The 13,665-nt window shown below is 44.2% G+C and overlaps 1 protein-coding gene and 2 non-coding genes across 4 annotated transcripts in view; all 3 read right to left on the minus strand.

The window, feature by feature from the left end:
* LOC136846469 (uro-adherence factor A-like) overlaps positions 1 to 13,665 on the minus strand; it is a 172,060-nt gene that overhangs the window by 120,587 nt on the left and 37,808 nt on the right. For both annotated transcript variants that reach the window (XM_067117269.1, XM_067117270.1), the window contains exons 6-7: positions 13,493 to 13,663; positions 13,038 to 13,181 (exon numbers count right to left, since the gene is read on the minus strand). In XM_067117269.1, coding sequence (XP_066973370.1) covers positions 13,038 to 13,181; positions 13,493 to 13,663 — 315 coding nt within the window. The remainder of the gene's footprint in view (positions 1 to 13,037; positions 13,182 to 13,492; positions 13,664 to 13,665) is intronic.
* Positions 1,222 to 1,340, minus strand: LOC136846868 (5S ribosomal RNA). Its single transcript, XR_010855560.1, has one exon. It is a non-coding gene; the product is annotated as a 5S ribosomal RNA (ribosomal RNA).
* Positions 2,829 to 2,933, minus strand: LOC136846863 (U6 spliceosomal RNA). Its single transcript, XR_010855555.1, has one exon. It is a non-coding gene; the product is annotated as a U6 spliceosomal RNA (small nuclear RNA).

Genomic DNA, 13,665 nt, shown 5'->3' on the forward strand with positions numbered 1-13,665 from the left:
GTCCTCGGAACGTCTACCAACCAGAAGAGAAACCCGAGAACCAGTGGTTCAAGGCCAAAACGTGGGGATGAGAGTCATCCTCGTCCTCCTTGTGAGGCCGCGAACTTGCGTGATGACTTCTCCCAGAATTTAGAACGGGGGAAAAGGCGTAAACATCTATTCCCGTCCAATCCCAGGAAGAGCAACTATCGCAACTCCCCAGGGTCGAGTACAGATGAGCTTTATAGAGGAGCCTCGCTGTTCTTGAGGTCGTGAAAATATCCACAAGATGGCGACCCCAAAATTTCCAAAAATCTTGGCAAACCTCCTGATGAAGGGTCCATTCCTTCGGCAGGAGTTGATGGCGCCAACAGAGTAGGTCTGCTCGAACATTTTCGACCCCTGCAACAAAACTTGTGAGAATCGAAATGTTGCAAGCATAGGCTCAAAGAATAATCTCTCTTGCAAGGCTGAACAGGGAACAAGTAGTATTGTCCGAGTTTGCTAGAACTACACGATTGCAAACTTGGACCTCAAGAATTGGAGAGCTAAAAGATAGCCGCCAAATCTTTGAAGTCGATGTGCCAGGACACCTGTTCCTCTCTCCGGGTTCCTAACACTTCCTCTCCCTCTAGTGTTGCCCCCAACCTGTTGACGACCCATCGGAAAACAACAACACTAGGTTGGGGTTCAGAAGCTTGAGGGAGATCCCTTTCTGCAATTTCATGTTGGATCGAGCCACCACCACAGATCTCTTTATATAAGGAAGAATTCTCAATTCCTCTTTCAAGTCTTCCTTGCTTTGCCAGTTCTCCAACAAAAGAACTGAAGAGGCCTGAGATGCAGACTCCCAGAAAACAAACTTCTCCAGCGAGGAAATGGTCCCCAGCAGACTCATTCCTTCCTTCACCTAGCATGTTTCCTTTTCCAAGAAGGCCGAGACTTTTTCGTACATAGAAGTTGCCGTTCTTGCGACGGAGACGCTATAAAAGCCGCTGAATACATCTGAATTCCCAGACACAATGGACAGTGAGGGGATCAGCTGCGACTTCTCCACAGACCAGAAGTCCCAGGGACTTCACGAGTTGCAGAGTCAACTGAAGGTCCTCCAGATACCTTCGCTCGGCGACGCCTTTCGAATCAACCAGTCGTCCAAGTAGAGTGAGATCCTGACGTGCGACAGGTGCAACTGCATCGCAACGTTTTCCATGAGACGTAAACACCCTCGGAGCAAAAATCTGACGCCAACAGCATCTGGTGTTCCCAGGCGGTCACCCATCCAAGTACTGACCAGACCCAACGTTGCTTAACTTCGCTGATCGGACGAGAAGCGGTGTTTTCAACGTGGTATGGTCGTTGTGCAGAGTCCAAAGCAGAGAGCCCTGAACTGGTACGTCTAGTCCCCCAAGACAACCTGAGATACCTCATCGAACGTGGATGAATTGGGGCATGAAGATAAGTATCTTGGAGATCCAAAGATACCATCCAATCCCCGGGACGAAGGGCTCCTAGTATTGACTGCGAGGTCTCCATCTTGAACTTTTCCTTCCGGACCAAGTTGTTCGACCTGTTGACGTCCAAGACGGGTCTCCAGCCTACTGAAAGTTTTGGGACTAGAAACAATCTGTAGTAAAATCCCGGGGAACACCGAGTCCAAGACCTGTTCCACTGCTCTCCGCTCGAACATCTGTTCGAGCAGGTCAAACAATTTTCTGTTTGACAGGAAGGCAGTTGGGAAACAAAAACAAAGGAGGAGGAGACAGGAAGGGAATCAAATAACCTCTCTCTAACAGTAGGACGGACCAAACGTCTGCCCTCACTCTTTCCAGGCTTGTGCAAAATGAAGCCTGGTTGCAAAGGGAGTCTGAGATGAAAGGAGTCACTTGCTACCTCTCTTGGAAGTGACATTCCTTCGGGAAAAAACTCTCTCTCGTGGTGCGGGTCTCGTGTTGCTTCCCATGGAAGCCCCTTTGTTAGGCAAATATTTAGCTTTCTTTTACTTTTTGTATCATTGAGATCGGTGCAATCGTTAAGAAGGAGATGCAGTTTAAATGTCGATAACTTTAGTTTTGAGAAAACAATATTTTTTGCTTCTCTGTGTATTTATTTGCTTGCTGTTACACAGTTTGATGTTTTTATGACATAATGAAAAGCCAAAAAATAGACCTGCAAAGTAATATAACTTCGCTAAATGAAGCGAGTGTCAAAACACGGCTCAGGTTGGGCAGCGCGACGTTTTACTTAGTCAAGCTCTGAGCTGCTACTGACTGACTGCCACTGACTGCCCTGCGGCATTCCTGTCTTTCGCTGATGCGTACTAGGTCCACAGGTTGCCATAGATCGCATTAGATATTATTATTTCATAGCTAAAAGGAAATTACCACCGATATACTGACAATATCATTACATTATACGAAAAATGTAATTTGACTATGATAGGGTTACTGTTTTGTTTATAACTCCTAACTGTGGCGAACTTTTAAATAAAACTTTCTGAGAAGATAGTCAGGATATGTATGATGCCATATATAAAATATCCCAGAAAATTTGATTTCCGATTTTTTCACAAACGCTCCCCTTAAGACAAAGACAACTGCGAAGGTGGAGAGAGAGGAGCGAAGGTTGAAAAGTCTCAGGAAACAGATCCTTAAGAAAAAGCCAGAGTCTGATAATCAGAGGAAGAAGAAGACGAAAGAAGTTTCTCTTCATACAAAGGCTGTGACGAAAGAGGATGTTCTTCCGCAGCTGGCGGGTCTTGAGTGAGTGGTGAAAGTAGTTCCGATTCGCTGATACGTAGCGGGAACTCCCAACGAACGAAGAAGTCGCAACTAGAGTACGATAGTAAACATAAAAATGTGGAACACTTCACGATTAGCGTGTCATCCTTGCGCAGGGGCCATGCTAATCTTCTCTGTATCGTTCAATTTTAGTATATGTACTGCCGAAGCAAGTACTGGTTAAATTAAGAAGGACATCAGATGTTGAAGCGGGTAGTTGTGCGACATGATGAACAACTGGAGCGGCGTCAACACAAGACTTGAAGCTATACGGCGAAGCGAGCGCGGAGCGTCATGGCGTGACGCACGAGGCTCCGTGGCAAGTACTAGAAGAGAGTCACAACGCAAGCGCTGCCGCGTCATGGCTAAGCGCGCCGAGCGCCAAGGTGAGGCGAGCGTGAAGCGTGAGAAGCGCACGAAGAGCAAGACGCGCCCTGGCGCGAGACAAGAGAAAAGGCCAACACCTCAACTCGGGGAAGACGAATAGGAAGCCACTAAACACTATCTCTAGACGACAGACGAGAAGCCCCAAAACATCTAGCAGACGAGGAAGACGAAGGTGAAAGTCTGTACCTCTTAACAGGCAGATTCGAATCTTGAAAGGTTCATGAGAGCATCCAGCTGTTGTTGCAAACCCAACAAAATCTTACGCGTTGGAGAAGCAACTCTCTCGGGAGAAGGGCTGAACCTGAGAGAAGGAAAGGGGCGAGAGACGATACTTCCTTCCACAGGGGAGAAGCTCTAGCCCTCGCCTTAGCACGACAGGGGGGTCGAGTAGCGTCATCATTCAAAAACACTTTATTCTCTTCTGCAGAGGAATATCCACGCAACTTTCGGGGAAGAGTACAAACGTCTAGAGGAAGAGGGCGTGAAGCGTCCTCTCCTCTAAGCTTCTCTTAAGAGGGCGAGAGTCCAACCGAGAGCTCCAACCCCGAGGCGGGAGGACGTGTCGGAGGACGAGAAGCAATCCTTCAGGATGCGTGCCTGAGCACGATCCCTGGCAGCCTGGGTAGCGTCATCAGGACCTGCCGAAGGGACGCCAGATCGGGTGGGAAGCCCCTCAGAACCTCATGCGGCTTTCGACATGCCCCCTCCCTGGTCCTGGGAGTTCGACAGAGGTCCAGGCCTAGAGGCATTATAGGGCCGATCTGACGCCCTCCACAACACTAGGGGCACTAGCACTAACACTATGCGTTTGAATTGCATTCACTTAAGTTTCAAGAGCACGCATTGACTCCACACGAGAGCCAGGGAATTACCTTCTGCAGCAACAAACTACAGGGTTAGTACTAAAATTTACTACAGGGTTACTAGTAGGAGAAAACCTGACTGTCCATCTAAGGATGCACTCTAGGAGGAAGATTTCCTCAGCCTATCACGCTCCAATTTAAGCATATAGGCTTCATATTTCTTCCACTCACCCTCAGACAATCCCACACATTCATTACTGATTATCATAGAGCAATGAACACCCTTACATATCATACATAAAGAGTGAGGAACTATCAAAGTCTTGATAGCCTCACCTTACATTCACCCAAGCTACAGACTCAATAGCTAGAGGTAAGACATCTTAATTATTAGAAAAGTCAAAAGCAAAATAAAAACGGTCCACAAAGAGTGTATGCCAAGTCACAGATCCAGTCGAATACCAAAAACAACCAAAATACTCAAGTGACAACAAATTCCGAAATCCAAATGGCGGAGGAACTGACAACAGGTGTTGACAGTCCGCGACAGAGAAAATCTGAATAGAAAATGGGAATGGTTCCTGATACCGCCTCCCAGCGCGGGAATGGGTACTAACCACCTGCCCAGCACTCGCGTGTGCCGCGAGTTTTGAAATTCTGTCGGACTTCGAGAATACAGCTATATATATATCTGGCAGGTAAGTCTCATGAACAAAGACCAGAGCAACAGGCCAGGTAACAGGCAGTGCTAGCAAAATAGCAAGACTCCAAACGAGAAGGGAAAAGCAATCCTGTCAGCCATCCCAAGGTGTCATAGCCAGAGAGGGAGGTCTGGCACTGAACTTGTCGAGTAACTGGGAACAGATCATCACAAGAAAAAACCAGCTCTGTAACACTGACTGGAAAGGAAAAGCCTTGTAAGCCGCAGCAACGAAGACTGTTGACAATGAAGAAGACAGATCAGTGACATCATATTTCTTTCATGTGATTGATAAGATTTCCTCTTCAAGGATGGTTCACTGGTCATCTAACCAAGAGCAGCAACCATTACTGACATTATTGGGATTACACAGCCAGCCCCAATAAGTGACATAAAGCAGTTTAGGACACAAAAACATGCAAACTTTACCTGACAGTCCATGAGTAACTTTTTAGGCATTTTGACCAAATTGTATACCACAAATCAAATACTGTATGTAATTATATGCAGCATTGGAGAAGCTGCACTAACATAAACCAACAGCAAACAGAAGAATAAGATGCATCATTTCTGAAAAGTATAATCATTAACTTATACCACAGCACAATGAAAATACTAATCAAAATATAGAATGAAGGGTCTAAAACAATCAACAAGTGCTAAACAGTTAATCTGATCTACCAAAACCATCAAAATATATAAAGTAAACATATGCAGTATAGCTTTAATAAAAAAAACCATCATCAATACAAATACATAACAGACACAAACAATACAAACAATTAAAATGAACTACAACCTACCAAATGGTAGCTAAAGGGCAAAGAAAGGTAATCAACCAGAATAAAACAAAATAGAATAACTCTTGCTAAGGACCATGAAAAAATGAAACATAGCAAATTTTAAAAGTAATTTGTATTCTTCCCTAACATACAAACCTGAAGGTCATTACATTAGGATATGCTTGCAAATGCGAGCTGCAACAGCAATCAAAACCTAATGACAAGGCCATTAACAATCGACGAGTAAGGGGGAGCCCTGACCACCTGTCGGTCTGCATTCCACTTTGTCTTTTGGTCAAGGTTCCAGGTGTGGTTGAAGTGGGCCTTTATATAAAGAACTTATGGTTAGTATATTAGGGAAAACATATTACTTTTTAAAATTTGCTATTTGTTCCTTCACAAATACAAACCTTCATTTTTTACATTAGGAGACTTAACCATTGGTAAGAGGAAATCTGAATGCTCTCTGAACCAACTGGGATGTGCAGTGGCCAGACTTCCAGACCATCAAGTGATAGGTTGTAAGAGAAAACTTCATAAGGCTGGAAAAACCATGAAAAATGTCAGACACAACCATACCTGGCTATTGTGAGCAACAGGTCTGTATTGTGTCTTCCTCCCTTTGTCAAGAGGAAGGGTGGGGAGATGCACCCTAAATTAAAACACATTAATCAAGGACTGGTGTCTCTATTGCGTAACTTACTTGCACTGCTTGCCTGTCCAGCATGTACTCAGCCAGCACTTGGACTCTCTGTTCTAAGTGACAGAAAGGAAAGAGATAAAGGGGGAGATCAGTCACACACTCTCTGCTCACCGAAATACCTTAGAAAAGGTGCTATCTGTCCTCTTACGGGAGCTGGGCTAGCCACACAACTTACTGAGCAACCACCACAGGACCCAAAGAAAACATGTCCAAGGACTTGTGGGCAATGCCCCATGGGTAAAAGGAGGTGAACGTGGTCTGTCTTCCCCAGACCAACACATTTAAAACCTGCTATACTGACTGGTTCTTCTTGAATGCCATAGTCAGGAGATGCCCTGACTTCTTGAGCTCTTGCCAGGACTGTACACTCGCCCTCCTTGCTGGATGAGCCATAAACCCGCTTGATCATCCCAAGGGCCAGAAAGAAACTGTGTTCTCAGACACCTCTTTCTTGGCTCAACCAGTCCTAACGAAGAGTCATTGACACTCAGCCCTGAGGTGTCAAGTCCTCTTTAGGTAGTACTACAACACCCTAACAGGACCCAGCAGCATCTTGTCCAGATCATTACCAACAAAGTCTTCTAGAAGAACTTGAACCTGACATTAGGGACTGACAGATTCTGAGTCTTTTCTCTGACGTCCAGGACAACTTCAAGTGAAACCAATCCCCCCATCCCTACGAGTGTTTAACATCCAAGGAAAGGCCATGAAGCTTGCCTACTCTCTTCAATGATGCCAGGGCAAGGAAGACAACAGTCTTATGGGTCAGATCCCTGTCAGACAACTACCTGAGAGGCTTGTATGGGCGACAAGTAAGGCTCCTCAGAATAAGGGTCACGTCCCACTCAGGGGCCTGAGTTTCCTTAGGGTCAAGACTGTTCAAAGCTCTCCAGGAACATAGAGTTCTCTCATGAGGAGGAGAGATCTACTCATTCAAGTCTCAATACTTGGACTAAGGCAGACCTGTAGCTTTCAATGGCCAAGAAGGAGAGGAACTTCTCTCAGCACTGGAAGAGGAACTAGTCTGCTCCCTGCTCAAGGTTTGCTCCGATGGGAGAGATACCCTGTCTACAATACCAACCAACCACAGAAGATGGCCCATGTCCCCTGGTAGACAGCCACTCAGAATCTGCAAGTATCCAAATATCTCTCGCAGTTCAGCGTGAAAACCTTAGCTCAAAGGAGACACTGGCTAGTCTCCAGGTGTGAAGGGCCAGCGACTTCACAGCCTGGTGATAGCTTGCTACATGCAGCTGGCATAACAAGTTGTGCAATACAGGCTGCTCTTTTTTGGGACCTCAGACAGTAGAGCTAGCAAGTTCAGATACCACTCAGTGTTAGCCAGCCTGAGATTCAGGGTCATCAGCACTGTTGATGACTTTCCAAATCATGCAAAACGGTGGATAAGCATATGCATTAGGGTTGTCCCATGGGTGTTGGAATGCATCTTCTGTGGCTGCCCTTGGGTTCAGAACTACTGAGCAAAATACTGTACCAGCATTTTCCTGTTGTGTCAAGTGGCAAACAAGTCTATGCTCAGAGTCCCCAAAACTCAAACAGCTTTTCCACCACACAAAAATATGTAGGGACTACTGGTCACTATTACCTGTGTCTGGCAGGTGAGCTTGTCTGCTACAACATTCCAAGAACCCAGAATGTACCTGGCTGACAGCTCCACTGAGAGGGCCATCATCCACTTATGCACATGCAATGTCAACTGTTGCAGTGGAAGAGAGACTAGCCCCTCTGCTTGGTGACATATGCCATTACTGCAGTGCTGTCGCTCATCAACTCCATGAAGTGTCCCATCATTTGGTCCTAGAACTCCTGCAATGCAAGGTAGGCTACTTTAATTCCAGGACTTTGTTGTGAAGGTGCCAGTTGTCCTGATTTCACACACTTGACACCAAATACTTCTCCAGGTGTGGACTCTACCCTCATGAGATGTGTCTGAGAACAGAAGTAATCCACAATTATCCAGATCATCAGTATCAAGAACTCAACATTATCCAGAAACAACCGGACGTCCAGGGATGAAAGGCCCAAAGATATATATGTCATAGTATATAAACTAAAAAAATTTGAAAAGCCCACTCTCTGATGGTTGGCAATGCTGCCTGGCCTCAGGAAAATGTTGGTAATACTACTTACACTCATTAACAGACTAAGAAAGGGTTTTGGGGGTGGAGGAGGCCTGGAAAAGTTCCCAAGGTGGGGTGGGTCAGATGGCTGGGCACCATGGGAGAGGAAAGAAAGCAAGGCTGTGTAGAGGAACTCACTCAAAGAAGGGGTTGTTTTGGAAGGTGGGTGGAGCTGGGGAGCAGTTTCCTTAGCTGGAAGGGGGTGGGGATGCAGTGTTGGATGGGTGGTGAGGGCTAGGTAGACATCTGACTTGCTAGAGCTTGTTTTCTTTCTTGTTTATTGTATATGTTTATGATTTTTCCACACTTTATAAAAGGATATGTACGGTACAGGTTCACAATCCCTTATCCGAAACCCTCGGGGCAAGCTGTGTTTCAGTTTTTGGATCTTTTCAGATTTTGGAACTGAAGGTCGCTCCTAAATATACAAGCATATTTCATTTCCAACAATAACGTTCCATAAAACTAAAAAATACACAGCATCAAAATGAGCTATAATTTGGTATCAGGCAGTCCCTGGTTATCAGCGGGGGCTCCGTTCCAATGGCTTGATGATAAGCATAAATCGCCGATAACTGAAAATCATAAGCATAAATCGCCGATAACTGAAAATCAGTGATTTTCAGCGCTTATTGGCGCTGATAACCGAGTATTGGCACTGATAACCAAAGATCAGCACCTCTGTTAGGTAGCAGAAACCGGCAGACATGGAAGCCGAAAATCGCTGAATTTTGTCACTAGATAGCGCCGTAAAACCAGATCGTCAATAACCGGGGACTCCCTATCTCACACATCATCTGATCTCATTATCATGTGATCCTTAAAATTTTGTCCCAAAACATGATTTCATTATATATATATAGTACAATGAGAGATGCATTTTCATTAAATTACATGTGGATATGCTTTATGTGCAGGTCTCTTTTTTTAGATTGTACTAAGCTAGGCTTCCTATGCCTATCTCATTTTCAACAGATTTCACCAATAAGGCTTATGTAAGTTAGCTTTTAACTAATTAATAGACCTACGAACAAAAGTTCAGTAGGTTAAGTGTGAATCATCATACAATACATTCAACCAAGCTTACCAAATTTGTGGCTTGTGTAAGAATTCATTAATATTTCTTACTACTAACAACCACTTGTTACTGCAAGCAAAACACTGGAATAAACAACAGCATGTAGTGACATGAACAACAGAATCAACAAACAGCCGTTTGTGTGTTACCATAACTAACACACATTTATTAAGAGTTGCATTACAGTTGTCTTGTTAAAAACTGGCTTATTTTCAATATAATTCCATAAATAAAAATCAAATACATTTTTATTCATCCATCATGCAACGGAGAAAGTGTTAAGAAAGTATCCCACTAACTTTAAGCAGCAAGTATTATAGCTGTGGCTGAAGATACAAATAATGAGCAGACTCCAAAATGATTTGGAGGCAAAAGCAACGTCTGAAACTGGCAAAACCACACATGTACTTCATTTAATTTATTGCGTTTAAAAATCAACTCAGCTTTGATAATTTACGAAAGACACATCTCTGAATTAAGTTTCACTCTGTAACTAAAGACAGTGATGATATTGGGAAAATGCAATTAGCTGATGAGTTTAAAAATGTACACAAAACCAGAATGCAAATGGCACATGATTGCTCTGTTCATATTTTGTAATACGATAATATGACAATAATACACGCAATATAATTAGATACAGTAAAACAACAATTTTATTAAAATAATCATTATTCTCAATAAAACTATTACTTGACTTTTGCAAATGGATATTTGTCAGTGTAACAACCTAACCATCCTCCTGTTGATTTGGGGACCACAAACAGCCAATTGTAGAACCTCATCGACATGATGTCCTCTACTACTTCTACCGCCTCTTTTTTGAGAAGCGTTGAGACCTCCTCTGACAGGGTTAAAAACTTTTCTGATCATGTGGAGTACATGGTCAAGGCGATCAGTGTCTTGACTAGGGGTGGTTGCTTTTTGAAAGGAATTGAATACCCTTCCTTCAGTACTTCTACAGTCCATGGTTCCACCCCTCTGGCACTCCAACTCTCCCTAAACAGTTGGAGCTTGGCACCCACGGGTGCATGGAGGACTGCATCTTCACTTCTTTGATGCAGGCTTAGAAGATGATTTCTTAATGGCTCGGGAGGAGAAACAGACTCCAGCCCAAGGCCTAGGCTGAGATCACTGTCATCCTCCTCAAAAGGGCTGTCTCTGAAGGGGAGAGGTCGATTTGAAAGAAAAAATGGACTAATCCCTAAGGTGTCTAGTGGACTGGGCCAAAAGGTCCTGGGTTGATTTCTTCTGGAGTTCAAGAGTAAACTCATTCACCACTGCTTGTGAGAAAAGGTGATGACGATCAAGGGGGAAGAAAAAGAGAGCTGACCTCTGAGAGGCAGTAACACTCTTGGAGGTGAAAGAACACAAGAGCTCTCTTTTCTTTAAAATTCCCATAGAGAAAAGGGAGGCCAATTCCTGGGAAGCATCTCTAATGGCTCTGCCCGTGCAGTAGATAACGCTGAGCCAATCTGAGGAACAATCTTCAGAGAGCGGGGAAAAATCCTATATCTTTTTGGCTAACTGACCAATCAAGGAAACTTAGCACTTCTAAAATCTTGAAGAGATTCTTCAATAAGTGATCAATTTCCGTCCTGGAAAACATCACTTTAGCAGCAGCAAAAGCAGACCTGTGTGGAATCTATCAGCTCAGAGAAGCCGCCCTGGGAGGAGGCAGCCATTCCCAGAGAGGGCGCTTCTCCGGTAAAATAAGACTGGTAACGCCTCTTAAACAGATGCAAAGGGGGAATGCAGAAAGAGGATTTCCCCTGAATCCTCTTCTCTGAAAGACAAAGATCCACATCCTCCAGAGCCTTCCAGGCAGATGAAGATAAAACCATCCACGGGAGTTGGAAGTATTCAGACGGGTTATTCATTAAAAAAGTTGACTTTGGCGCCACAGGAGCCGTGAGTGAGAAGTAGTCCGGAAATGCCACAAGAAAAGCTTCAGGAGGGCAACGTTTGCCGACAGAGAAGAATCTTGCACAGACTCTCTTCTTCGATGACAACTACAAAGCCAAAAGGTCCAAGGGAGTCTTCGATGGAATAGGCTTCTTCAAAAGATCTAAAATACTATTCAGCTGGTGCTGAATTGGTTCTATAGAAGAGTCTAACTCCTCGTCTGCAACTGAAGAGACTTGATGAGAGAGAATTGGCACCGAGCATGTAGCCAGAGTTGGCGCCAAGCAGACAGTTGGAACTGGGCGCCTGGCTGATGGGCACTTGGGTGCTACTGAACGCTCATGGGATAACACCGATGGACACTTGGGTGCTACTGGAGGCTCATGGGATAACAGAAGTTCGGGAGCCAAACGATGCACAGGCGCTACTGGGCGCTTAAGGCGTCACTGGACGCAACCGATGACAATGAATGGCTCCTGGGCGCCAGACACTGGCAGTCAGGAGACATTTGAGCCGAAGGTAGCTACTCGGGGCTATCCCAGAAGCTGCAAGATGCTTGGGGGCTCCGGGGAGGCTCTTTGGGCCTTTCGTAGGGGATGGGAAATTGCTCCAGTGCAGAAGAATGCCTCTTTAAGGGGCAAGACTTCTTAAAGAAATGCCACTGGCACCTCAAATCTGGGCTAGAGTTCCTGGGCTGAGGAGAGATGCTGTACATCTGAGTCTCTCCAGCAGCCTTCTGTTGCAGCCTGGGACACAACAGGCTCGACTGAGGGGGCAACTACCTGAGTATAGCTCCCACCAACCTCCCTTGGGCCTCCAGTATATCTTCTCCCAGGTTTAGGGGAGTCTGGCAGTGACCTTTGCCTAGGATAGTCAGCAGGAAGGGTAGCCACCTCCTCCACAATCACTTCACTTGCACTTTTATCACTGAATTTATTCAAGAAATGCACTGATTCACCCAGTTGTGTCACTGTACTTATCATTAGACCAAACTTTCGGTCAAATTTGCTCTCAAGACTGGCAAAGCGATCCGGTTTGGGAGCACAGGGGCCAGGTGAGGGAGGAGCAGGAGGGCCAGGCACAAAAGACACATTAGAAACAGGAGAGGTAACAATGGGTACATCCACACTCGCCGGTTTGGGAGTTGAGCTATTATCTAAACCTTTACTATTGGCTCTAGCGGTCACTTTCCTCTTTCTATCTCTTCCTAGCTTAGAAAGATGAGAGGCTAAGTTTTTCCATGCCTTCTCATCCCAACCTACACACTCATTACAAGTTAGATTAACTGAACAAACCTGACCTCTGCAAGAGGTCAAACTATTACAGTTACACATACAGTATGTATCTTTGGGCCTTGGTCCCTGGTCTGGGCTTGTCAGATAATGTCAAGCTCCAGATATGAAGACCCTGATAAGGGATTATGTACTTATATTCTTTTTTTTGTCTTTAAGATTTCAACAGCTTAAATTACAGCCAATTATCACTGATGGGTTTTTATAAAAAATAACAAAGGCAACAAGGGGTGAGGCTGTCAAGACTATTAAAAACACTTGCAGACACAGACTGTAAGACCAAAATAAGTTAAGTGAGTGTTGGTCAATTTTGATTTAACCTACACTTTCTTGGACTGAGGCAACTTACCTTATCATATGACATGTCAGGGTTGCAAAGCTTCTACTCTCTGATACCTGTAATGCTTTTTTTTTTGTTTGTCGGTTATCAATTGCTGTAAATATACTGGGCCCTCTTGGGATCTTTATTGGGTGATATTAAAATACTAACCTTATGAGAATGAGTAGGAGACTTCATTGGTCCTGTTTGAGTCCTTTGAATTTTACCTTCCACTGGATGATTGCTATGCTTACTTTTGCCACTATATTTCAAAGGTGACAAAATAATTTCTTCATTTTTTCGTGTATAATTTTCCTGTAAAGTTAAGTTTTAGGGTTAATCCTCTTGAATATGTATTTACTTGTTAAGTCAAGTATCTTGCACTGTGCTGTCATAGAGCAGATTAACAGGCTATCAAGTGACTTTTCCAGACTCAAATTGGGCAGACCAAACAGATCAGTTCTTGAAAGAACAGTGAAAACTGGAGGAAGACAAACTGAAATAAGCTACATGTAGTGCTTAAAGCACTTCAAGTCTACAAACTGAATATGCTATACACACATGTAGTACTTAAAGCACTTCAAGTCCTTCATTAACCAAAAATATTGTTCTGACTGATATTTTACCTTTTTCTTTCTTTTCTTTTGTAGGTTCTTGTTTGCTATGGCTAACAATTTCTCTCTCACATATTCTGGTTGTAAAATGTCAATATTACAGGTATCAACTTCAGAAGATGGTAATTCAGATGAATCAATACTACTATCTTCAGTTCCACTTTCATCCATTTTTGGTAGTGCCT

The sequence above is a fragment of the Macrobrachium rosenbergii genome, chromosome 15 (assembly GCF_040412425.1).
Source record: "Macrobrachium rosenbergii isolate ZJJX-2024 chromosome 15, ASM4041242v1, whole genome shotgun sequence".
NCBI classification, from domain to species: Eukaryota; Metazoa; Arthropoda; class Malacostraca; order Decapoda; family Palaemonidae; genus Macrobrachium; species Macrobrachium rosenbergii.